This window comes from Staurois parvus, unplaced genomic scaffold, assembly GCF_062004578.1.
Source record: "Staurois parvus isolate SC_StPar_1 unplaced genomic scaffold, SC_StPar_1.0 ptg000114l, whole genome shotgun sequence".
NCBI classification, from domain to species: Eukaryota; Metazoa; Chordata; class Amphibia; order Anura; family Ranidae; genus Staurois; species Staurois parvus.
In genome coordinates, this window is record NW_028317910.1 from 2,581,308 (window position 1) to 2,607,364 (window position 26,057).

At 42.9% G+C, this 26,057-nt stretch overlaps 1 protein-coding gene across 2 annotated transcripts; it reads left to right on the plus strand.

Moving 5' to 3' along the window:
• LOC149467367 (poly(U)-specific endoribonuclease-A-like) lies at positions 1-25,826 on the plus strand. Of its 2 annotated transcripts, XR_016311935.1 has the most exons (8): positions 1-136; positions 18,927-19,026; positions 19,127-19,238; positions 20,418-20,539; positions 20,623-20,735; positions 21,841-21,994; positions 23,664-24,741; positions 24,905-25,826. XR_016311935.1 is itself a non-coding variant. In XM_089671731.1 (7 exons), the coding sequence occupies exons 1-7, from the start codon at positions 117-119 to the stop codon at positions 23,925-23,927; spliced, it is 885 nt and encodes a 294-aa protein (XP_089527857.1). In that variant the 5' UTR covers positions 1-116; the 3' UTR covers positions 23,928-25,826. The 2 variants fall into 2 exon arrangements, 1 of the variants encoding a protein (XP_089527857.1); XM_089671731.1 differs by having other exon boundaries at positions 23,664-25,826.
• The last annotated feature ends 231 nt before the right edge of the window (positions 25,827-26,057 follow it).

The window sequence follows — 26,057 nt, forward strand, 5'->3', positions numbered from 1 at the left end:
CCTCTCCCTGCATCTGGGCGGGTCCAGGATGCGTGCTGTAATTGGCTGGATGAGTTGGCACAGTAGCGCAGTGTCTGGCAGTTGTGTGATTATTCCGGGGAGATCAGAGGAGCAGAATGGCAACTGATGCAGTCAGGTGAGTGCCCGGGGTGATCCGCTCATCCCTGGAAGTGATGGTATACATGATCTGGTGACAGTCCCATGTCTGTGCTGGTATACTGACCATACACCATACAATCTGGTTGTACAATCTCCTATTGATCTCCCAACAACTGTATAGTGCAGGGGTCTGCCTGGTTTATTCCAGTATAAATGGAGTGTCCAGGGTTGTTTGATGCAGGCCTCTTGTACAAGGTACTGATGTTTGTTTTGCACTTATCTGTGTGCATTTATGAGCACATTTGTGTAATACACTCCTATGTGAAATCCATGGAGATTTCTGCTCATAAGCCTGTATCGATGCACAGTACTGACCAGGAAAGCAGATTTTACATAGTTTTTTAACTCAAGAATACGCAGTGCTTGTTTACACCCCTGTGTGTACAGGCACATTGTAAACAATAGGCTGCATTTTACATCAGTTAAAAACTGTATACTGAGCTTTTTCAAGCTGCAGTGTGCAAGGGGCCTTAATGTGCAATAGATTGTACAATTAGATTGTAGAGTGTATGACCAACTTAAAGCAGGACTCTAGTCTGCCTCCACCACCCTGGCCCTAGCCTTTAGGTCCTGGCAGAGTCCGTCAGCACATGTGCCATGTAAATGCCAGGCATGCGCACAGACAGGGAAGGCTTCCATCTTCCCCATTAGCAAATTCTCCTCAACTGGGAGAGAAGAGTGGAAATGCTGCTTTACACAAATAAAAAAAGTTCATTGGTAAGAGAGGGAGGAGGAGGAGGAGGCAGAGGCAGAACCACTTCACATCTGTGCATTCCAGGAACGTGAAAAATGGGTGAAAATTCATAATGGCGCCCCACGCGCAGCCAGCAGATTCACATTTTCGCACACGGCAAACACACTAGAAGCTCACGATGAAACCCTGAAAGAAGCTCTATGCCGAAAAAGGTGCAGGGGCTTCTTTGGCATGTTTGCGCATTGCCTCTAGGTATGAATGGAGTCTTAGGGGGAAGGTCAGCTTTAAAGTGGTTGTAAACCTCAGACATGAAATACAAACAAAGCTTATCCCTCTATAGTGTCTGCTTGTCTCAATCCAGAGCACTAAGTGTCATTTCATCTCTGCTGCTTCCTTCCTCTCCTATCAGCATGAATCACTTCTGACAAGTTTTCCTGACACCAAGAGAAAAATGGTGACAGGGGAGGGACCTCCAGCAGATTGACAGTTTCAGCTCTGTTCCTGTGTGCAGGGGGTTTGTCTCTTCCCTCCAATCAGCTCTCAGAGCTCTCCTCACTGAGCTATGCAGAGTGTGACTTCAGCTCTCCACCCCTTTTAGTCTGAAGGCTCAAACAAGCGTTATAAATTCTGTACTTTAAACAGATGTTGAGAAGAGAAGACGACAGATAAACAGGTGCAACTTATGTAGGAGGATTTGTTTCATCTCTGTGTATCACCTGAGGCCAGTCACTCCACAGGGTATATGTGAGGGTTTACAACTAATTGAAGGCAGACAAATATCTGGGGGGGGGGGGGGTGATCAGACGGGTTATTAAACCTTTTTGTTCCATCTGATATAAAGCTGATCATACACTTTACAATCTGATCGAACAATCTCCTTTAGATTTCCCCAGAGTATGTAATATGAAGACAACCCTGAGCAATCCTTTCAATCAGCATCTTGTCAGGCACATCTGTGCACTGTATAGTTGATGGGAGATCTAAAGGAGATTGGCTGCTTAGACACCATACATTGGGGGAATGGAGGAAGGTCACATGGTCTCTGTATGTGGAAGTGACAGGAATTTTCTGGAGGTCTGGCAGGGGGAAAAAAATGCTGACTTTAAGGCTCCATTCACACTTGTGTGACTTGTCATGCGACTTTGGACACATAGGGGTTTATTTACTAAAGCTGGAGAGTCCAAAATCAGACTCCCTTCTTCATAGAAACCAATCAGCTTCTAACCTCAGCTTGTTCAATGAAGCTTTGGCAATGAAACCTGGAAGCTGATTGGTTTCTATGCAGAAGGGAGTCTGATTTTGGACTCTCCAGCTTTAGTAAATAAACCCCATAAAGTCGCACGACAAGTCTCAGCTCATTGATTTCAATGGCACCTATTTGGATCTGTGACTTAAAATCTCAGCGACTATGAAAAGGTCCCTGCATTACTTTGATGCGACTGAGCGCCAGAGAGTGTAAAGTCGGATGAAAGTCGCACTCTAATGTCACACTGGAATGGAGTCCAGCATTAGGGCTCTTGTACACAGGCGCCAAAAACACAACATTTGTAGGCATTTTATTTAATTTATTTTTTACTAATCTGAATGCAGCTCATTGCTTTCAATGGACCTGTACACACAGACGTGTAAATATCAATAAACTAACACTGCGTTTAGATCAGTGAAAAAAAAAAAAACCTTATTGGTCAGTATTTTACATACATAAACCACGGCTCCCCCTTGAATAGTGATTTATAAGAATTTGTACACAGTGTAAACCCACACGCTATTTGGACCCTGCTGCATTTTTCACACATGCAACAGTACTTTGTACAGCCTGATCATTGCCCGGTCTTCCTTACAAATGCTGGGTCATTGCATCTCCTGCTGTTATCAAGTTGTATGTGTGTGGGCAAGCAAAATCTATCTACACATACACTATATTGCCAGAAGTATTGGGATGCCTCCCTTTACACGCACATGTACTTTAACTGCATCCCAGTCTTATGCAGGCCATAGACGGGTCGAAAATCGTCCGGAAAAAAATTCGGCTGATTTAATTGGTCGGCCGTTTTTCGGGGTTTTGGTACATTTTTTTATTGGTAAAGTTGGAAAATTCACGGCCGATTTTGACGATCGGCCGATTTTCCCGGCAATGATGGGCAAATCGGCCGATCGTTTTACCGATAAAAAAATCTGTGCATGAGCCGTGACCTGCAAGAAGAAGAAAAAGAAGAATTCCAATCCGCTATTATATTTTATATGAAAAGTCTTGCGGTTACAACAAATGTATCTATTTGTATCCAAATAAAAACATCTGTATCCGAAATGGATACAAATAGATACATTGTTGCAACTGCAAGACTTTTTCATGTAAAATATAATAGCGGAGCTCTCTGAAAAGGACAGAAGTAAAAATGCCGGATGTAGACGGGACGAAAAGTGGTCGATTTTTTTTTTTTTACCGTTGGTGGTAATGTCGGCCGATTGAACGACCGATTTTTCGTTTGTTTGTTTTTTTTAAAGTGGGCGATTTTCAACCCATCTATGGCCTGCATTAGTCCGTAGGGTTCAATATTGAGTTGGCCCACCCTTTGCAGCTATAACAGCTTCACCTCTTCTGGGAAGGCTGTCCACAAGGTTTAGGAGTGTGTCTATGGGAATGTTTGACCATTCTTCCAGAAGCACATTTGTGAGGTCAGGCACTGATGTCAGACGAGAAGGCCTGGCTCACAGTCTTCGCTCTAATTCATCCCAAAGGTGTTCTAACGGGTTGAGGTTAGGACTCTGTGCAAGCCAGTCAAGTTCCTCCACCCCAAACTCGCTCATCCATGTCTTTATGGACCTTGCTTTGTGCACTGGTGTGCAGTCATGTTGGAACAGGAAGGGGCCATCCCCAAACTCTTCCCACAAAGTTGGGAGCATGAAATTGTCCAAAATGTCTTGGTATGCTGACGCCTTAAGAGTTCCCTTCACTGGAACTAAGGGGCCAAGCCCAACCCCTGAAAAACAACCCCACACCATAATCCCCCCTCCACCAAACTTTACACTTGGCACAATGCAGTCAGGCAAGTACCGTTCTCCTGGCAACCGCCAAACTCAAACACGTCCATCAGATTGCCAGACAGAGAAGTGTGATTGGTCACTCCAGAGAACACGTCTCCACTACTATAGAGTCCAGTAGCGCGTGCTTTACACCACTGCATCCGACGCTTTGCATTGCACTTGGTGATGTAAGGCTTGGATGCAGCTGCTCGGCCATGGAAACCCATTCCATGAAGCTCTCTATCCACTGTTGTGCTAATCTGAAGGCCACAAGAAGTTTGGAGGTCTTTCGCTATTGACTCTGCAGACATTTGGGGACTTTTCCGCTCTGTGTGCTTCAGTATGCCCTGACCCCACTCTGTCATTTTACGTGGCCTACCACTTGGTAGCTGAGGTGCTGTTGTTCCCAGTTGCTTCCACTTTGTTATAATACCACTAACAGTTGACCGTGGAATATTTAGTAGCCAGGAAATGTCACAAATGGACTTATTACCCAGGTGACAACCTATCACGGTACCACGCTTGAGTTCACTGAGCTCCTGAGAGCGACCCATGGGATTGTACACCCCATTAGCACCCATCATACCTAAATAATAAAATAAACACGCAACAAGGATTGTGGAAAAGTTTAGGCCCCTTTATTGGGTTTAAATACAATTTTAATTATGAAATAAACTTTAACACCAAACAGAACCACTGTTATAGTTAACAGACCAGCATGCTTAGACACTAAGACAAAAGCAGCAATATTTTATACCAAACAAATAACAGTTCACCAGCCACTGTCCACCCACAAAGTGGGCAACATTACCTCATGAAGATGGACCTTCAATATCAAACAGAACCGCTGTTAACCAATAACAGACCAACATGCTTAGTCACCTAGACTGAAGCAGCAATATCTCATACCAACCAACAAGCCGTGTACCAACCAATGTACACCCACAGAGTGAGCGACATGACCCACATGGTGGAGCGTGACGAGGGAAACATTAACAAAGGGGTGGAAGAGCACATCAAAAGATCCAGAAGGAAGACTGAGGACAGGGGCGGACTGACAACTCATGGGACCCACGGGCAATAGGGGATCATGGGGCACCTGTGTCCTTGCCCAAACTAAAAAAAGCCTATGAAAAAGTTACCAAGGGCATCTCATGGGGCCCCCTACTGACCCCGGGCCCTCGGGCAGTGCCCGAGTTTCCAAATGGTCAGTCCGCCCCTGGCTGAGGAGAATCCAGAGGTGAGTCAAGCTCAGCAATGGGCAAACTACGGCCCGGCGGACCCTTTAATCCGGCCCGCGGAGCGTGATACATTGGCTGTCAGGATGTGTAGGTGGGGCAGCGTGACGAACGTGAGGGGAGCTAGGCTCCTCTCACAGTCCGCCCTGAAGACCGGAACGGCGCGGGAACACGGCGAGAGGAACGCGCGGAGCAAAGGTAAGTGAATTGACACAGGGGGGACTTGGCTTACTACTTGGGGGGGAATAGTACTGTGGGGGATGAAATACTACATGAGGGATGAATTAATATGGGGGATGAATTAATATGGGGAATGAATTACTATAGGGGGGATGAATTACTATGGGGGATGAATTATTATATGGGGGATGAATTACTATGGGGGATGAATTACTATATGGGGGATGAATTACTATGGGGGATGAATTACTCTGGGGGATGAATTACTATGGGGGATGAATTACTATATGGGGGATGAATTACTATATGGGGGATGAATTACTATGGGGGATGAATTACTATATGGGGGATGAATTACAATGGGGGATTAATTACTATATGGGGGATGAATTACTATATGGGGGATGAATTACTATATGGGGGATGAATTACTATGGGGGATGAATTACTATATGGGGGATGAATTACTATGGGGGATGAATTACTATATGGGGGATGAATTACTATGGGGGATGAATTACTCTATGGGGGATGAATTACTATGGGGGGGATGAATTACTATGGGGGATGAATTACTATGGGGGATGAATTACTATGGGGATGAATTACTATGGGGGATGAATTACTATATGGGGGATGATTTACTATGGGGGATGAATTACTATGGGGGATGAATTACTATATGGGGGATTAATTACTATGCTTACTATGGGGGAATATTACTATACTTACTATGGATGACACATACACATCATTCATCTACTCTTGGTCCGGCCCCCGGGTCCAATATATGAACCCATTGCGGCCCTCAAGTCAAAATGTTTGCCCACCCCTGGTCTAGCTGGAAGACCTGAAGTAAATGCTGACTCCGCCCAGTGACAGGAGAGGAGAGAAGTGAAAGATTACACTCATTGGCTAGATGTTTCCCGCCTAAAGATTTGTCACTAATCCAGTGTTCAGCAGCTGAGGTAAATCCTCCTAGCAACAGCAGGCAGCTTGTTACCTAAAACACAAAGCAGAAAGAAGCAGCGAAACAGCCATAGAGAGACATGGAATTAACAACCATCATAGCCCTCTATTAAGAGTGAAATCTATATTAAAAAAACAAATGGGTGATAGGGGTGACAACCCTATGGGGCCACTTCTCTATTTTTTTTTTTTTGTGGCCCTGACATTCTTTCACAAATGTTTGTAGAAGCGGTCTGCATGCCTAGGTGCTTGACTGTACAGTATACACCTGTGGCCATGGAGGTGATTGGAACACCTGAGTCCAATGATTTGGAGGGCTGGCCCAATACTTTTGGCAATATAGTGTACATGTTTCTGTACTGGCCTTAAAGATCGAAGTGCAAGCTCTTGGGACAAGCAGAGCAGAGCATTATCCCCTGAACTGGGTCCAAACATGACCTTTATTTTAGTGTGCAACATTGGGGACCTGTGAATGATGCCATTACATTGGGAGCGTGTTCTCAGCACGGTCCTGGCGGATTGTTTAATAAAGGAGGAGATGAGGTGATTTATTACTAGAATAACAGTCTGGGATCAGCGCAGTGTTGGGCCCTTGCCAAGACCTTTCTTCCTCAGTAAATGCCATCCGGGTACTTTATAGTCATTACTGGTCTTTCCGGTTTTTCAGTAAGTGCTGGTGGCTTGGATGAAAATCCATTTCCATACATTGTTGTCATACTTTTCATACGTTTTATGATCTAGTTGATACTGCGGGCAGTGCAGCAACTATGTGCTTAAAGGATCAGTCCACCTCTAGCTGCCATTAGAAGAGGAAAAGTGTACGTTCCAAGCAAAAACGTATCTAGTGTTTGATGGAGTGGGGAAGGGTCTCAACTCCTGCTGGGTTTTTGTTGCTCTTCAGGGCTCCATAAGAGAAATTAAGACCCCCGGTCATACCACGTGTGACTTGGCATGTGATTTGCCATGCCATGAGACTTGCAATTCGCATGGCACGTCTCACCCTATTGTGCACAATTACAGCAGTCATATCGGTGCAATTCTGACTTGCAGCCGCACTAATTTCTAGAGAAGTGCATGCGTTACTTTAGGTGCGACTTGCATAGACATCTGTGTCTTGCAAGCCGCAGATGTCTTGCAAGTCGGAATACCATCCGACTTTGAAATCGTGCAACTTTAGTGGAGGTCACATGATTTCAAAGTCGGATCGGTGTTACCGGGGTGTTACCATCATTTCCTGTTCTGGTGACAACAGGAAGTGAGGGAAAATCTGCAGCAGGTACACAGACAAAAAAAAAATATCTGACGGGGTTGTAACCTTCCCATCCTCTACTAAAGAAAAAGATTTGATCTTCTTTTGTCTCCAGCTTGGAGCAGCACCTTTTAAAGTTTCTCTACAAACTTTGTAGGAAGCCTGGAAATACAACAAATCACAAAGCACCTCAACAGATCAATACGGTGATCAGATACAGTGAAGGAAATAAGTATTTGATCCCCTGCTGATTTTGAATGTTTGCCCGCTCACAAAGAAATGATCAGTCTAAAAATCGAATGGTAGATGTATTGTAACACTGAGAGACAGAATAGCAACAGAAAATTCAAAAGAAATGCATGTCTAACAAATGATGCACTGATTTGCATGTTCATGAGGGAAATAAGTATTTGATCCCCTTCACAAAACATGACTTAGTGCTTGGTGGCAAATCCCTTGTTGGCAATCACAGAGGACAGACATTTCCTGTTGTTGGCCACCAGGTTTGCACACATCTCAGGAGGGATTTTGGCCCACTCCTCTTGGCAGATCCTCTTCAGGTTATTCAGGTTTGGTGGCTGACGTTTGGCAACTGGAACTTTCAGCTCCCTCCACAGATTTTCAATCAGATTAAGGTCCGGAGACTGGCTAGGCCACTCCAGGACCTTAACGTGCTTCTTCTTCAGCCACTCCTTTTTTGCCTTGGCCATGTGTTTTGGGTCATTGTCATGTTGGAACACACATCCACAACCCATTTTCAATGCCTTGGCTGAGGGAAGAAGGTTCTCACCCAAGATTTGATGGTACATTGCCCCGTCCATCGTCCCTTTGATGCTTTGCAGTTGTCCTGTCCCCTTAACAGAAAAACGCCCCCAAAGCAGAATGTTTCCACCACCATGTTTGACAGTTGGGATGGTGTTCTTGGGGTCATAGGCATCATTCCTCCTCCTCCAAACACGGCGAGTTGAGTTGATGCCAAAAAGCTGGATTTTGGTCATATCTGACCACAACACTTTCAACCAGTCCTCCTCTACATCATTCAGATATTCAGCGGCAAATTTCAGACGGGCCTGGCCATGGGCTTTTTTGAGCAGAAGGACCTTGCGGGCACTGCAGGATTTCAATCCTTGTCGGCATAGTGTGTTACCAATTGTTTTCTTTGTGACTGTGGTCTCAGCTGCCTGGAGATCATTGACAAGATCCTCACGTGTAGTTCTAGGATGATTCCCCACTGTTCTCATGATCATTGACACTCTGCGAGGTGAGATCTTGCATGGTGCACAAGACCTAGGGAGACTGACACTTGTTTTGTGTTTCTTCTATTTGCGAATGATTGCACCAACTGTTGTCACCTTCTCACCAAGCTGCTATGCGATAGTTTGGTAGCCCAGTCCAGCCTTGTGTAGGTCTACAATCTTGTCCCTGACATCCTTGGACAGCTCTTTGGTCTTTGACATGGTGGAGAGTTTGGAATCTGATTGTTTGATTGCTCCTGTGGAAGGTGTCTTTTATACAGGTAACAAAATGAGATTATCAGCACTCCCTTTAAGAGACTGCTTCTAATCTCAGCTTGTTACCTTCATGAAAGACACCTGCTGAATAATAGGGGATAAAATACTTATTTCCCTCATGAACATGCAAATCAGTGCATCATTTGTTAGACATACATTTCTTTTGAATTTTTTGTTGCTATTCTGTCTCTCAGTGTTACAATACACCTGCCATTTGATTTTTAGACTGATCATTTCTTTGTGAGTGGGCAAACATTCAAAATCAGCAGGGGATCAAATACTTATTTCCTTCACTGTATGATAAAATATTATTTTGAGAGTTTCTAACGCATTTCAGGCATCACATCAACTTCATTAGGGCTTTGGAGCAAATGTGTCCTGCGTAATGATACTTCAGAGGTAAATGGCAGGCTACCATTATTATTATTATTATTATACAGGATTTATATAGCGCCAACAGTTTGCTCAGCGCTTTACAATATACAGGGAGACAATACAGCAACAATACAAGAGGGTTAGAAGGGCCTGATCCTGGGAGCTTACAATCTAACATCAGCTCCAGATAACCTTTAACATCTACAGTAAGTAGACACAAAATAATGATGGTGGCAGGGGCTGACTGACAACTCATGGAGCCCACGGGCAATAGGGGATCATGGGGCCCCTGTGTCCTTGCCCAAACTCAAAAAAGCCTATGAAAAAGGTACCAGGGGCATCTCATGGGACCCTCTACTGACCCCGGGCCCTCAGGCAATGCCCGAGTTTCCAAATGGTCAGTCCACCCCTGGATGGTGGGCATGTGGAACATTAGAATGCCTGAATGTGACTATTTGCAACAAGAAACTTAGCATCTTTGGTCATTTTGGGTTTGTTTTGGTTTGTTTGTTTGTTTTGGTTTTTTTTTTATGTTTTTACAAGTTTCAGGCTTGAGAATTGCCTTTTTAAAACTATTATGGAAAATTCGTTCCTAAGCAAGAAAACTCCAGCCACCGCTGTGCTGTCACCCCAAAACACATTGCTGACTGTATATAGAAATGTTTATTTCCATTCCTCTTCATTATAACTCCTATGAAGCTAGCAAATAAGGTCTTTTCCCTGGTCAGGACCGAGGGGGGGAGGGGGCCTGGGCTCATTGTCTTGTTAGACCCTGCTCTGCAGGCTCTCCCTCCCCTATGGCCATTTCCGTGTTTTTTGTTGTAAACTGGTTTCTTTGCTCTCAGATTCTCTTTCAAGGACAAGTTTGGATAATACAGATACAAGCTAATTCTTCCAGGAATGCCATCTCCCAATCCAACTGTTATTGGCCATAGTGGGTGATTGATCTGTCTGTTGGTATACGTGTATGGATTTACTTGAATGAATAAATGGAACTAGTGATTGGTGAGTTGGTGTCGGTATCTTGCCGCTCCTGTACAATAGAGCTCAGGCTGGGTGAGGTGGAAGCAGCCCAAGGAGCTAATCAGTTGTTCAGCATGCTGATAGGAGGCGAGAGCAGAGCGACAGATGAGCTCATCAGTCTTTTCACTGTCCATTCATAGGCTTGGGGGGAGGGACAAGACCTGTAAGTGTTAATGAGCTGCATCAGAGAAAATCAGGTCTCCTGCCCTGTTAGACAAAGCTGTGCTATGTGGCAGCCCTGTATAAATCTCCAGACTGGATGGACAGAGATATAAAATACTTTGGCAGGTGAACCAATTCCTACAAGGTTGGTGTCTCCTAGTGTCAAAACAAAGAAAGTCTGCATGCGGCTATTTGTAACAAGCAGCTGAACATCTTTGGTCATTTTGGGTTTTTTTTTTTGTTTGTTTTGGGTTTTTTTGAGCATTGCCTTTTTAAAACTATTATGGAAAATTAGTTCCTAAGCAAAACCCTTTTTCCTGTGTTTTCCAGGTGCTCCCATTAAACTTTCTTGGGCCCAAAACACACCTGCACTCATTTCCGAACACGATCCATTGAGCTGAATTGGGCTGCCCCGCGACTACATGGTTGCAGCCCAGTGATGTGGGTTTTTAAGAGTTAAAACAGGCTGAAGATGCAACATAATGCCCCTTCGCTGCTTGCCAAATTCCCTCTAAGGCCCCATTCACATCTGATCATTGTATGAACATGTGTTGTTTCACGCTTATTTTTTATTTTTGGAATGTTTGTGTGACACGCCTAGGGCAGCACATTCATTGGAGTGGGCTGCACTGCATGCGACGTATGTGCTAAGAAAGCTCCTGCGCCTTTTCAGGCATTTAGCTTTGCACATTTTTGCGCCTTTTGTCATCTGCAAAGATGCCCGTCTGCTGGCCGCGTTTGGGGTGCCATTAACAGTGAATGGCACCACAAGGGCAACTCGCGTTTTCCACGTGTTCTGTTAACATGCAAGAAAATATTCGCTTTCGCACAGAATGCACAGATGTGAAGAGAGCCTTAAAAGCAATCTAATGTGGGTCGTTTTTCAGTGTTAACAGGACATAAATGTCCATTTTGCATAGATCATGTCTGACAGATGCTATTTTCGCTATATAACGTATCATTCGTTATCTCAATCAGTGACGAATGGTTTGTTGGTGAAATCATAAATGGATGCATGTATGGCCACATTTAGAATGTGCAGGATTTTGTCTGATGACTTTCTTTTCTCTAATCAGACACAGACCAGCCGGTTGATCACAGGCCTTCATCTTGCAGCTCTCCACATTCCGCTGTCCCCTCCTAATGGCTGCACAGTGTGGAAGGCTCACATGACCGGAGCTCCTGCCACTCTTTATGTGGTTTTTGAGGGTTTTTTACTTTATAGAGCTGCTGACACCGCCCTGGCACTTCCTGTCTCTGCACATGTGTGTTGTGTCATTGTTTTCTGACTTGGTTACACTACAGCCTGTGTTCTCACAAGTTCTTTCTTTTCTAAACTGTAAAGACAGGAAACATACTTTTTTTACTCAAACTATTAGGGCTCATGTACACGGGGCATTTGGAAAACTCTTCTGAACGATGGAAACTGACTGCTGGAAAACGTAGGTTAAAAAACGTCAGTTTAGCCGCGTTTGCATTCTGCGTTTATGCACATTTATGAGCGTTTGCGTTTAGAAGCGTTTTTAAAAGATAACCTGAGGAGACCTTCCCAAATGCCCAAAATGTACTGAAAATCAGTAAAATAAATTAACTATTTCAGACATTTTGAGATAAATAGAGAGAGCAGAAGCAGAGACAGCAGTATGTGTTGAGATGACCTGTCTTTTCTGTTGTATTCACTATGGATCCAATCATGAGCATAATACGGAACGTTCTACTGTTTTTTCCTTCACGCAAAACCTGAAACTGACTGCGCTGGTGTACCGGGTCCATTTGAATACATGGAAAATGCTTTGCATGCATTTCTGATGATGAAAAAAGGCTCTGGACAGCATCTGGACATGGAACAGTTAAAAAACGCTTTTAAACGCAAACGCTTATAAATGCGTTTAGCCGCGTTTACACGCGTTTACAAGCATTTGGCATTTGAAACGCCGGTAAAATCTACTGAACACAAGTTTGGTGCATTCAAAAAATTGACTGTAAACTCAACTGCCTGTAAACGACTGTAAAATGACATAGTGAACATGGACACATAGGAAAACATTAGGGAGAGTTCAGGGGCTGCTGAACAACTGCAGAAAAGCTCCTGAATGTCAGTTTATCAGCTGCAGTGTACATGAACCCTTAACGTGATCCTGTCATTGGATATATTTGTCATATTAAGTGAATGCATGCTCAGTAATGCCAGTGGAACACTTCCAGGTCTTATTGCTTCTCACGGAGATCCCAAACCCCGCTGACAATGCTGCCTTCTGCTTTTCTTTCTAAAAGGATGGCATCATCTTTGTTCAGACATCATCCAGGGTTACCATCTAAAACATGGGCTCTGATGCCAGATAATAGATGACACAGTCACGTAAACCCTGGTGTTTGTGCAGTTCTTATGTGTTCACAAATGCCTGACACAGATCAGCCCCTTTGTGGTTTACTACAAAGTTACAATATTGCAGTGTGAACTTTGGGGGAGAGGAGACTGAGGAAATGCTTCCTCCTGCCTGCAGTAGACTAATAACATCATCCCAGCCTAGGAAGAGTCACAGAACTGTAGTTAAAGGACATCCATTTAAAGCGATTCTAAAGGTTCATTTTTTTTTCCTGGAAAATATAAAACATGTCTATACTTACCTGCTGTGTGCAGTGGTTTTGCACAGAGCAGCCTGGATCCTCCTCTTCCGGGGTCCCCCACAGGTTCTCCTGGCCCCTCCCTTCTGTCGGGTGCCCCCACAGCAAGCAGCATGTCCATTCACTCACAGAGCCACTGCTTGGTCCCGCCCCTTTCTCCTCATTGGTTGACTGGCTGTGATTGACAGCAGTGGGAGCCAATGGCTCCCTCTTGCTGTCTCAGCCAATGAGGAGGCATAGATCCGGGACAGCCAAGGCTCTCATTCACATCGCTGGATCACGATGGGGCTCAGGTAAGTATTGAGGGAGCTGGGCGCACTGCTGCACACAGAAGGTTTTTTACCTTCATGCATAGAATGTGTATGTCATTGGCTGTGTAAATGAAGTTTAAAATGTAATAATTTAAAGTTTGGACAGGTGTTCTACTTGGCAGTCAGAGGACTTATTAACTCTGATAAGTAGGGGGCTATCGGCCCTTCCTGACTTTACTTTTGACTAGTTGACATCTGGATGGTTCTGGACCCGTTTGAATAGCATGCTTAGGGCTGTATAAAAGTGGCAGCCACAAACCCTTTGCAGATCACACTGAAAAATATGACCATGTCATTAGGGACCAGATACTGATATTCTTCTTGCCTCGGTCCCAATGAGTCCCAGTCCCTTTTCTTTGTAGAATAGGATTAGCAACCCAGCAACTTTTTACATAAGAGTCCATCAGACTTTCTACCTCCAGGTTTGGTCTGCAGCCTGCTGGTGACCAGTTCATTTCATCTTATGTGCAGCAAAAGCCTTTTCAGGCATAGTTGTTTATCTTACTGTGTGATTTTTCTTATGGATGTGTCCATATTTTGCTTACTGGATCTTCTTTTGTACTTTGTTTTTCATTTTCATGGTCTTTTTCCCTTCTTTATTCCTTTGTTGAAATGTCCCTGTGTTTACCATAGCCTAACCTGTGGTCCCTAATCTGACGTTCTCTGATCTCTCTTTCTGCTTTTACTCCCTTGCCCTTCCTCTTCTGCAGTCCTTTCGGTCATTTGCTGCTTCCTTTTCTTTAAACTTTTCTTTTTCTCCGTTACTCTGCTTTTTCTTTTTCTTCTTTCTTCCCTTCTTACTTTTTCCTATGCTATCCCTTTGGAGCCATTCTGGATCCATTCTTTCTTCTTGCTTGCTTTCCTTTGTGTCCTCTTTCACACCATTTCTTCCTCCTCTACTGTTCCTTCCCTGTTCTCTGTTCCCCTATGCTTCACAGTCCTTCTCTGTTTTCCAGTCTTCGTCTCTGCCCTCCAATCCCCTTCTCTGCTTTTCGGTCCCCTTCTCTGCACTCCTGTTTCTCCTCTGCTATCTTTTTCCTGCTTGCTGCAGGCAGTCTTCTGCTTTTTAGTGCTGATCTGTGCTTTCAACTCATCTGCCCTCCAGTCCTCTTCTCTGCCATCCAGTCCTCTTCTCTGTTCCCCTTTTGCACTTTGTCTCTGCTGTTTGTTCCTCCTTAATTTCTGGTCTTCCTCTGTTTTCCAGTTTTCTGCTTTCCGGTCCTTTTTGTCGGCTTTCCTTTCCATCTTTGGTCTCTGTTTCTGTTCTCCATTCTCCCTTTTCCTCTAGGCTGTCTTTTCCTCTGCTTCCTTCTCAACCATTCCTTCCATCCTTTTTCTCCTCAACTCCCCCCCCCCCCCTTCATTTTTCACTTTACCTTTTCATACACTCCTCCATTTCCTCTATTCTTTTCCCTTTTACCGTCTCCTCTCTTTCTCTGTTCTCATTTTGTAATCTGTTTCCCATTTTTCTTACTTTACTAAGCACCTTCTAGTTCATCTAGATATTTAGATCTTCTTGTTCAAATACATGGACTATGTTTTGGTAGCTCAAAGTGCTTGTTCTGAACAGAGATCCTCTCTGAAGGTGAGGTGCACAAGTGCGCTTCAGATGGGTAATGTGGTGATGACAGAAGGCAGGGCAGTGGCATAAACCCTGAAGAAGGTCTGAAAATTATTACTGCCTCATTTACTATTCTGCTATATGACACAACAGAGGAGAAAGGATTATGAGAGTACAATGCTTAGCATATATGAGTACACCCCAACAGATTTGTCAAAACCTTTTACTTTCCTTTCAGAATTAACATTTTCTATGAGACACTATACTACAAAATACTTCGACAAATGCGGGCTATTGATTGCAAACAAGATTTGTTCATTTGCATTTCGCAGAAAAGTATTTTTCCTAACAAACTCATTCAAGACCATATTGCAAAAAATGAATACACCCCAAAGTCTTAGGAGCAAAGCTAAATTTTAAACAAAAAATCCTAATTATTAAGAATTCAACTTTAGGTGAGTCTAATTATTCATTAAACAGGTGTCCAGCAGACAGTTGACTATAAAAGGGTGTTACTTAACAAAGAAAACCCCTTCCCATTTCATGCTGTCAGCAATGGCACCACATGGAAGAGAAATATCACAAGACCTGAGAAAGAAAATAATTTATTTACACAAGTAAGGTGAAGACTACAAGAAGATCAGCAAAGCTTTACTTATCAGTCAGAATACTGTAGCAAAAGTGATACAAACATTTAACAATGATGGAACTGCAACCATCTCACAGAGGCGTCCAGGCCGTTACCACCTCGACAGGAGCGTCTTCTGCTGACAAGAGAAAATTGCCATGCAAGTTTACTGCAGTTAGCTAAAGAAGTAGAAAGCTAACTTGGGTGATTATTTCCTGTGACACAATACGGCGTACACTGCAGAGGAATGGCATTCATGGGTGTCGTCCACGAAGGAAGTCTCTCCTAAAACCCGTGGGGTCCATAGCCAGGGCCCAGGCTGAAAAATAAGAAAACTACTGGGACTCTGCACTCTGGAGTAATGAGACCAAGATAAATGTTTTTGGAACTGATGGCTTCAAAACTGTATGGCGTCACAAAAGTGAGGAGTATAAAGAAAGATGCATGGTGGTGGGGGTGTCCTTCTGTGGGGCTGCATTTCATTGATGGTATCATGAATTCACAGATGTACTGCTCTATATTGAAAGAGAAGATGCTACCATCACTCCGTGCCCTTGGTCCACGTGCACTTTTCCAGCATGACAATGATCCAAAACACGCATCTAAGGCCACTGTTGCATTTCTGAAGAACAGGGTGGAAGTGATTCAGTGGCCAAGTATGTCCCCTGTTTGACGGTTGTGGCGTCAGACCCCCAGCCCTTCTCACCAACTCATGACCGAAGGACTAGCCAATCTAAAACCGCACTGTCACGTGCGTAACAATGCCACGCTCAGCTGCACCCTGCACAAAGATTTTCCAGCTAATGAACCACACTCTATGTACCTGCAGCCTGAGAGCGATTGTTACTGGGTCAGGTTATTTACGCAATTAACCCTTCACACTGCCACCACCGCCTTTTTGTAGAGAAAAGGAGGAAACTCGCCAATATTAGCAATAACACTATGATGTTTGAATAAGCGTCTGTATACACAATGTCACCGCAGACAGATGTATGCAGAAGTTTAAAAACAAACAGTAGCGCTCTTCAGAGACAGGGATTCTTAGTTTGCATTAAAGAGCTTTAGAAACAGTTCAACACTTTTCAGAAAACAGGATTTATTACTAAAAAGGTCAAAAGGGTGCAATCAAAATATTTACAGACAAAGATGTAGCCAATCTATATATAAATACAGAGAGCAATACCACAACAGAGAGATAACAGAAATAAGTTTAGAGAGGTAGAATACTTGCTGTCAGCCTTGGTTAAAGCAGATCAAGTTTCCTGAACAAAAGGGTACCGTCTCCCAAGTTGGTTCCTGATGTTAAAAGGGGAGAATTCTTCAACTTCCCCGAATCTGACAACCTCTTTTCTAGGAACTCAGCAGGGTGTCTCTTTAAAGCAGAGAACCAATCGCCTCATTTGGGGAGGGGTGTTGTAGGCGGGTAACTCAGGCTATGACCAAATCCCTCCCAAGTTATACCATGGTCAAAAACCTTCCCTAGGGACATGTAGCAGCCTAGCCACTAGTAGATTATTATGCAGAACAATATTCTGAATGTCTAGACATCAAATATGGCATATTTCACTATTCCAGCTAGAACTATATGGCTTTCTGCTCTCCTGTAGGCTATGACCAAATCCCTCACAAGTTATACAATGGTCAATAACCTTCCTTAGGGACATGTAGCAGCCTAGCCACTAGTAGATTAATATGCAGAACGATATTCTGAATGTCTAGACATCAAATATGGCATATTTCACTATTCCAGTTAGAACTATATGGCTTTCTGCTCTCCTGTAGACTAGGGGTGTAAGATTTCAGACGACTCGCATTAAACTGAGCTATCCGAATATATGCTTGGTTTTCTGGTAATTAATTCCTATCTTAAGATAAGAATTTATACGGGAAAGTGGGTTTTAAATGTGATGTCTGTTTTACGGATATCTCGGAATGCGCTTGAAGTCCAGTGAAGGACTGGTTTATGGCTTTATGATTATCTCAGATTGAGAAGCTAACAGACACCTGGGCACCAGCTAATTTGGGATTTATAACCATGAAGTTGTCCTGTTGTGTCTGATGCCTGTGCACTTCTGAACCCAGCACACAGGGACCACGTGTCACTCAACAGAGAGGGAGGGGGGAGCTGACTTGGAGTAGAAATGATACAAGATGGAGGGCCTTTGGCAAAATGGAGGTTCACATCCATCTCTGTACGTACAATTGCTACACCCTGATCTGAACCCAATCGAACACCTATGGGGAATTCTGAAGGGACAAGTTGATCAACACTCTCCATCCAGCATCCAGGCTCTAAAAGAAGTTGTTCTTGAAGAATGGAAAAAATAGATGGTGCAATGTCACCAACTTATTCATTCCATGCCCGGAAGACTTGATGCTGTCCTCACAAATCATGGAAGTCATATAAAATACTAGATGTAGTAGTCTTTGTTGTGGGGGGTGTTCATTTTTGCATCAACTAATTTGAGTAAAACTAAAGATTTTGTCATCTAAGGTATATTATTAACCTTACTTTCATGTGATGAGCTAAACAAATGTTCTATAAAACTCAGTTTTGTCAAATTTTTGGAAATTATTCTTGTGTTCATTGAGAGATTGACTAAAATCTTACTTTTCAAAAGGGGTGTACTCATTTATGTTGAGCACTGTACATGTGTTAATTCTACATGTATTTGTTTATTTAACTGTGTGACTGGCGTTGACCCTCTTTGTGTGACAAGCCTTGATGGTATGGGGGTCACCGGGTTACTGCACTTCAGGCTTTAATTATAGACTACAAAAGGTAATCTGATTAAGTCATTTGTGCCCCTTAGTATATCTGTGATGGCACTTTTACACAAAGGAAACAAATGTTTGAACTGAACTGTATATTAAAGCAGGAATCCAGCTTATACAGCAGCTTTACTGTACACATCATGCCGACTAAGCATGATTTGCCTCTTGTAATATAGTAGCTACACAAAGACCCTCTGGGTGAGCGTGTGGCCTCCTGCCACCCTGTCCTCCCTCTATCAGAATACAGAAGCTGGTGCTGAAACCTGGCCATTATTAGATGTCATCTCTGGGTTGGCGTTGTCTAGAACAGGGATTGCCAAACGTTGTAAGCAAAGGGCCAGTTTACTGTCCTTGGGGGTAGGACTACACAATGGTAGGTTGAAAGGTAGAGTCAGCTTTGATCCAAGGTCTATTTAACTGCTGCTTCTCTTTTACTTCCTAGGGGTAGTTTAAACCATGAGCTTTCCAAACTGTTCAACCAACTTTGGGATGCCGATGTGAATCGCATGAATCCTGGGAAAGATTACCGCATCTCATTGCAGGTACATTTGTTGATGTCAGAATGTAGGATAAAAGTAACACACGTAAACCACACATTCACTGTACAAATTATTGTTGATATCTGTACTGTCACTGCTACAGGGGAAAGCTGGATATGTACCAGCCGGGAGCAAACAGGCCAGAGACAGTGCCCACTTCCCGCTCTTCCAGTGTGTGGATGAAGAGAAGCTGAAAAGCAGGAAAACATTTGCCAGTAAGTCTCTAGGTTCTTGTAGGCCTTCAGACACATATTCAAGTGGCATAAGGTAAATTGTGAATTGTTAGATGGTTACTTTGGCCTGTCTGATTGGACATTGGTTTGTCTATAAGGCAGGTTCAATTTCCTGCTGGTCAATGTCCTACATCAGGGGTAAACATGAAGGTAGGCCAATCACATCCACATTTCAAGTAAAAGAAAATAGAACAACCTTATATAAAGTGTCCCCATCAGAGTGCCCCCTTACATCATGTGCCCCCATCAGAGTGCCCCCCTTACATCATGTGTCCCCTATCAGAGTGCCCCCCTTACATCATGTGTCCCCTATCAGAGTGCCCCCTTACATCATGTGTTCCCATCAAAGTGCCCCCTTACATCATGTGCCCCCATCAGAGTGCCCCCCTTACATCATGTGTCCCCTATCAGAGTGCCCCCCTTACATCATGTGTCCCCATCAGAGTGCCCCCTTACATCATGTGTTCCCATCAAAGTGCCCCCTTACATCATGTGCCCCCATCAGAGTGCCCCCCTTACATCATGTGTCCCCTATCAGAGTGCCCCCCTTACATCATGTGTCCCCTATCAGAGTGCCCCCTTACATCATGACATCAGAGTGCCCCCTTAAATCATGTGTCCCCATCAGAGTGCCCCCTTACATCAGATTTCCCCATACATCTGGTGTTCCTTTCAAAGTGCCCCCATGTTCCCATCAGGATAACCCCTTACATAATGTATCCCCATCACAGTCCCCTCATACATCGTATTTCCCCATCAGAGTGCCCCCATATATAAAGTGTCCCCATCAGCGTGCCCCCTTATATCAGAGTGCACCATTAAAAGTGTCCCCATCAGAGTGCCCCCATACATCTGGTGTTCCCATCAGGATGCCCCCTTACATAATGTGTCCCCATCATAGTCCCCTCATACATCAGATTTCCCTATCAGAGTACCCCCTTACATAAAGTGTACTGATAGAGATCTGCTTATACCTGGTGACCTCTGTTTATTGTTTTCGGTGTTTTTTTTGTTTTTGTTTTTTTCTTCACATGCTTTCTTTCGATTTTGGCAGGTTTTGAACAGGTTCACTTTAACCCGAACCCTGAATGTCCATCTGAGACAAGCAAATGTTGATTATGGTCTAAATCTTCCTTTTTTTTTTTTTTCTTCACCTTTTAGCATTCATCTCTCTTTTGGACAATTATGAGATGTCCACTGGTGTGGCAGAAGTGGTCACGGCAGAGGAAGTGGCAGAAATAAACCATTTCCTGGATGCCATTTTGGAAACGAAGGTGATGAAGGTAAACCAGCAAGACACGCTTTTCTTTGTTAGTCCCACCTCCTGTGGCAGAGGTGACTTAAATTTGTTTTCTTGGCCTTTCAGCTTACTCATGAATATCTGGTTAAGAAGAATTTGGCAAAACCGAGCCAAAAAGAGTTCAGATCTCAGCTGTACAACATCTGGTTTCAGCTGTACAGCCGGGAACCAGGGAAAGGGTGAGCCGGGATTTACACACCACATGCCATACACAGTACTGAACAGTGTACATAACTCTGCAATATTATCATTATTATTGACTCTCTGGCAGTGGCAGACTGACAACTCATGGGGCCCCCGGGAAATAGGGGATCATGGGGCCCCTGTGTCCTTGCCCAAACTCAAAAAAGCCTATGAAAAAGGTACCAGGGGCATCTCATGGGGCCCCCTACTGACCCCGGGTTTCCAAATGGTCAGTCCGCCCCTGCTATCTGGACTTCCTACTTACAATCCATATACTAAATATCATTGTTATAAACTGACTTAATACTAGAGAATTGCGTTCTGTAAAAATGCCACCAATACATTTCACGTTTACTTTAATAAACAAGACACATATATATAATTAAAGTGATACATTCAGAGTTATTGTTGCAGTGTTCTATATGACTCACATTTTCAGAACCCTTTTTACCACATTTTTGGTACTGTATTCAGTAGGGCAGTATTTTTAATATGAAGCCAAGATCAAGAATACGGGCACATGACCTCAAACTAGCAGGAGGAAAAACTAGTCTTAGAAAATATTAATTTACCAAAAGGGTAGTTAATGCTTAAAACAAACTTAAAGCAGAGGTGGTGCGTTAGTCAACTGTAAGTGGATTCAAACATGTGTGGGACAAACATAGATCTATAAAAAAAAAAAAGTTACCAAATAAAAAAACAAAAAACAAACATGTATAAATTAAAAAAAACAATAAAAAAGAAAAAACAAAGTGCACACTTGATGGGCCACTTGGTCTGTTTTTCTGCTGTCACGTTTCTATGTATTGAATATAGAGATATGTAGTTTGGCCACTAGAGGGAGTTCTTGTTGCAGTCACATCACCTCTGATGAGTTTAGATATAAGCTGCCCAGGGAGTGCATTGTTTTCAGTGAGTCAGCTGACTCATAGACTTGCATTGTAAGAAAGTAATTTACAAACCTGTAGATTTACCACAATGAGAAAAATATAAAAGAACATGCGAAGGTCATATCTTTACCTTTTTTTTAATTGATTTTAAAAATGTAAAAGTTTTACTCGGAATTTCAAGCAAATATTGCTTTTTTTATGTTTACTGCAGAAAAGACTCTTGCGGGTTTGAACACGTGTTTGTGGGCGAGTCAAAGCGTGGTCAGGAAATCATGGGCCTTCACAACTGGGTTCAGTTCTACCTGCAGGAGAAGAGAAACAACATAGACTACAAGGGTTTTGTGGCCCGGCAGCACAAAAACCGGGTAAGAATTGGAAAAAAAAAAAGGGGGGGGGGGACCAGATTTTTATGGTATGTGTTCCAAAAGTTAAACCAACAGGAAAAAAATAAATTCTAATCAGATTAAGCGTTACGGTTTGTTGTTAACATGTGTATCTGAGCAAAAACAAAAATATGCAGTACTACATATCTGCTGTAGGCACACATTTCCCCATGTTCTATGCCTTTAAAAAGCTGCAGTACAGGAAAATACCTGGCGATCTGCCAGAAATCCATTAAGCTTCTTACTTTGTGTAGTGAGCTGGCAACACATCTGCTGTGAAATCCCAAGCAATATTCTCCACCTTTCCTTGCCTTTTTGTGTATAACCCCACATTCATACATTAATTCCTTTCCCAGTAAAGCAATGCTGCTGCTTTGACTCTTGAGAGCCTGCCCTCACACTGTATGTCAAGAAAGGGTTTTCGGGAGCTCTAGGGAAATGTAGTTCTGGAGGCATGCATACGTCAATTGAAACAGAGCTAGCAGCAGCTGTCCCTGCAAGAATTTTACAAGCCTGGTGATGTGGACATGGGGAGAAATGGAAAATGGTTCTTGCTAATGGTAAAAAAGGTACAAAATCAAGGTAGGGAAAAAAAATAATGCTTGGACATGATCAAGGGAGGTTTAGGGGTAAATTTGGGTAATCCCTGGACATACCCTTTAAGTGCTTGGAGCCACCTTCTCCATGTTGATGACTTTGCTAAGCATTCTGATAATGCTAAAGTGTGAGGACAGCTCAAGCAAACAACTGCTGGTCATTGGATGTGTGAAGTCCGCAGTCTTTCCCTAGACTAGGGAGGAAGCACAAATTTCTGAAATCTTGCAAGCCATTAGAAGCAGGGCTGGGAGGGAGGAAGAAATTAGAAAGCTGCTAATGTAACTGGTAAGATTTAAAATATATGTAAACCCTCACTTTATAAAACAACCCAGTTTAAAATAGAAATTAAAGGCAAAACATTTGTGTATAGATATAAATAAAATTATAAATACCTTTATTTTTTTTATTTTTTATTTTCCCCTTTTTCATATGTGAACACATACCTACTGTTCTCAGCTGCATAAGGAGTTCAGAAAGCTGGGGGGAGGAAAAACAGTAGTACACTGAACTTCCCAGTTAATGGGGGGGGGGGGCGTCAGCAGAAGTCTGATCATTGGAGGAGAGCAGGCTGAGTTCCAAGCATAACTAGAGAACTGACCACATAGAGCTCTCATGCCTATTGTGGTCAGTTTTTAATAGGGAAGCAGAGGGACTAACAAAAGCACCGGGGTTTTCACACAAAGGAAGCAATATAGAGAGCAGGATACTTTTTCATACAAGTACATGGTACAGTAGGCACATATCAGGCATAGGAATATTGGGTTTACATATTCTTTAAATCTAGGACCCCAGAGCTGCAAGGCTAAATGCCTAACCACTGAGCCACCTTACCAAACTATATATCTGTAACATATCCTAATATACCAAATTGCTGTTTACACCTGACACCTAACCTCTAACCAAACAGTATCTAAAGAAAGAAGCAGAAGAAATTAAAGGATCCAAACAGGCTTAGGTGGTCCAATGGTAAGCCCCCTGTGACATCAACAGGACTGTCATGTCAAGGTCCTCGAACTCACTGTTGGGTCTTTCTTTTTTGTCTTTCTTCTATCAGCCTGATGAAGATGACCAAGTGTTAAACCTGCAGTTCAGCTGGAAGGACATGGTAAAACCAGTGGGCAGCAGCTTCATTGGAGTCAGTCCTGAATTTGAATTCGCTGTTTACACCATCGTGTTCCTGAAGTCGCAGGAGAAGGTCACTAAGGAACTTGTGCGGGTGGAGGAGTACGAGCTGCAGATTGTTGTCAACCGCCATGGCCGGCACATTGGAACAGCCTACCCAGCTCTGCTAAGCAGTAACAATCCAGATTTGTACTGAAAACCTGTGTCCTGCCCTTTAGTGGCCATTCTCAGGAAACGCAATATAATGTAGCATAGCATATTTGGAGACTGTTACAAGTTACTACTGTCACCTGAACTAAATGACAGGAGCCATGATTGCGCTCAGACATTATTTTATAACCATACAAAAATAATCTATAAATTCACTAGGAACTAGGGATATTATTGAGGTGTTTCAGGTCTAACACCTTGGTAGTGGCATGTGGTTCCTGAATGTTATTCAGGTGACAGTACTATTCAAGATGTATCCTAAACAAGGAGAAAAGTGAGGCCAGTTACTATATTTTATCAGGGTGCTGTAATAGGGAATGGTGTGAAACATTTCATTTTTTCACACTGGCACTGATTCATCAAGCTACAGTAGTGTCTAACCCCTTCCTGCCCACCATTTGCATGTAAACCTCTCCAAACATGTCTCATGCTGGGGATACATTTATTAATCACCCTTTGAGAGCCACAAGCTAACAAAGCAGCTGGTGGGTCTCAGTAATATAAATAGTGTAGCGCTCATAACAAATAATAAATACAAAATAGAAAATAAAATAAAAATTCATATAGTGTAACTCTTCACTGCGATAGTGCTAAACATGTATAGTGTCAAACCCAGATAACAGTATCTGTGCCCCTCGCTTAAAAACGTGCACACACACCAAATAAATACAGTATCTATAACCGTGCCTCTCACTTAAAAAAAACGTGCACACACACTTAATAAAATATATTAAATAATATATCAACAACCCCTCAAATCAAAACAAGGGGCTAAACAAAAAGTGCTACAGTGCAATAAAGTGTCCACACTTCAAAAATTATACTCAATGTCCAAAAACAGTGTATAAGTGATGGATAAAATCATGCAATGTGCAATGGTGTTTAACAATTCTGTGATTGTGCCAACACACTTCTTCTGTTTGCGGCTGAATTGCCTCCTCACCTCCTCCCTGTGACCCCTAGGGGCCAACACGCTTGCAGGATCACCCTGGATCCTTAAATCATATGGGCCAGCAACCTTCTTCCTCCAGTGGATCTCCTTATGTGTGTGCATGTTTTTAAGCGAGGGGCACAGATACTGTTATTCATCTGGGTTTGACACTATACATGTTTAGCACTATCGCAGTGATGAGTTCCACTATATGAATTTTTATTTTATTTTCTATTTTGTATTTATTATTTGTTATGAGCGCTACACTATTTATATTAATGATTAACACTGTTTGGGTATCAGTTTTTTGAGTGTTGGCAGCTTTAGGTTAGGCACTCTTCCTTTATAGCGCAGGAGGACTTCGATCCTTTGGTGGGTCTCAGTGACACCTGTCACGGAGGCCTGGGGACCAATCATTGTGATTCTTTATCGCTTAACCACTTTGTCAGGTCTGACAGTGTGATCACATGCTGACAGGAGGTTTTATTGGAAAAAATGAAAGCCTGCAGAGGTACACTGCCACTTTCAGTGTCATCTGTTTATTGTTGTTATCAGATTACAGTAATAAAAACAGAGGAAATAATTCAAACATAGGGCATGGCAAAGAGGTCTTCAACCAACATTATTCTCTAGCATTTTCAAAATGCCTTAAGGACAATTTAGAACCCTTATAAATAGCATGATGAGTCACTGCCAGTGTGTATTTTTAAATATATATATAAATATATATAAATGTTTTTTTCTTATTGTTTTTATTTGACGAATTTCTTTACAGACCAAAGATTTTCACCTCGTGCCTTGTAAACATTTCAGAAAGTTTAAAACGGTAATTGCTTTCTAATGAAGAAATTTCCGTGAATCATAGATGTAATGTGAAGTGTTGGATTTTATTGCGAAGTACCTTATTTGTAAAAAACAATATACATTTCAAAAACAATAAAAAATGCAAATGTATTCATTGAGTTGGTGTAGTTAAAAACCTACTTAAAGTGATTCTAAAGGTAACTTTTTTTCTTTTAATAACAAACCTGTTATATCTGTGCAATGGGTTTGCACAGGGCAGCCCCAATCTTCCTCTCGCATCTTGCAGTCCCCCCTCCTGCACCAGTGCTCCTGGTTCCTCCACCCTGCTGAGTGCCCCCCTAGCAAGCCACTTGCTCTGTGGGCACTTGTGTATCAAAATGT

Coding starts and splice junctions, on each gene's coding strand:
- LOC149467367 (XM_089671731.1), top strand. CDS start 117: ATGGCAACTGATGCAGTCAG. Junction 19,239..20,417: donor AAGCAGGAAAACATTTGCCA/GTAAGTCTCTAG, acceptor TTCACCTTTTAG/CATTCATCTCTCTTTTGGAC. Junction 20,736..21,840: donor AGCCGGGAACCAGGGAAAGG/GTGAGCCGGGAT, acceptor TGTTTACTGCAG/AAAAGACTCTTGCGGGTTTG.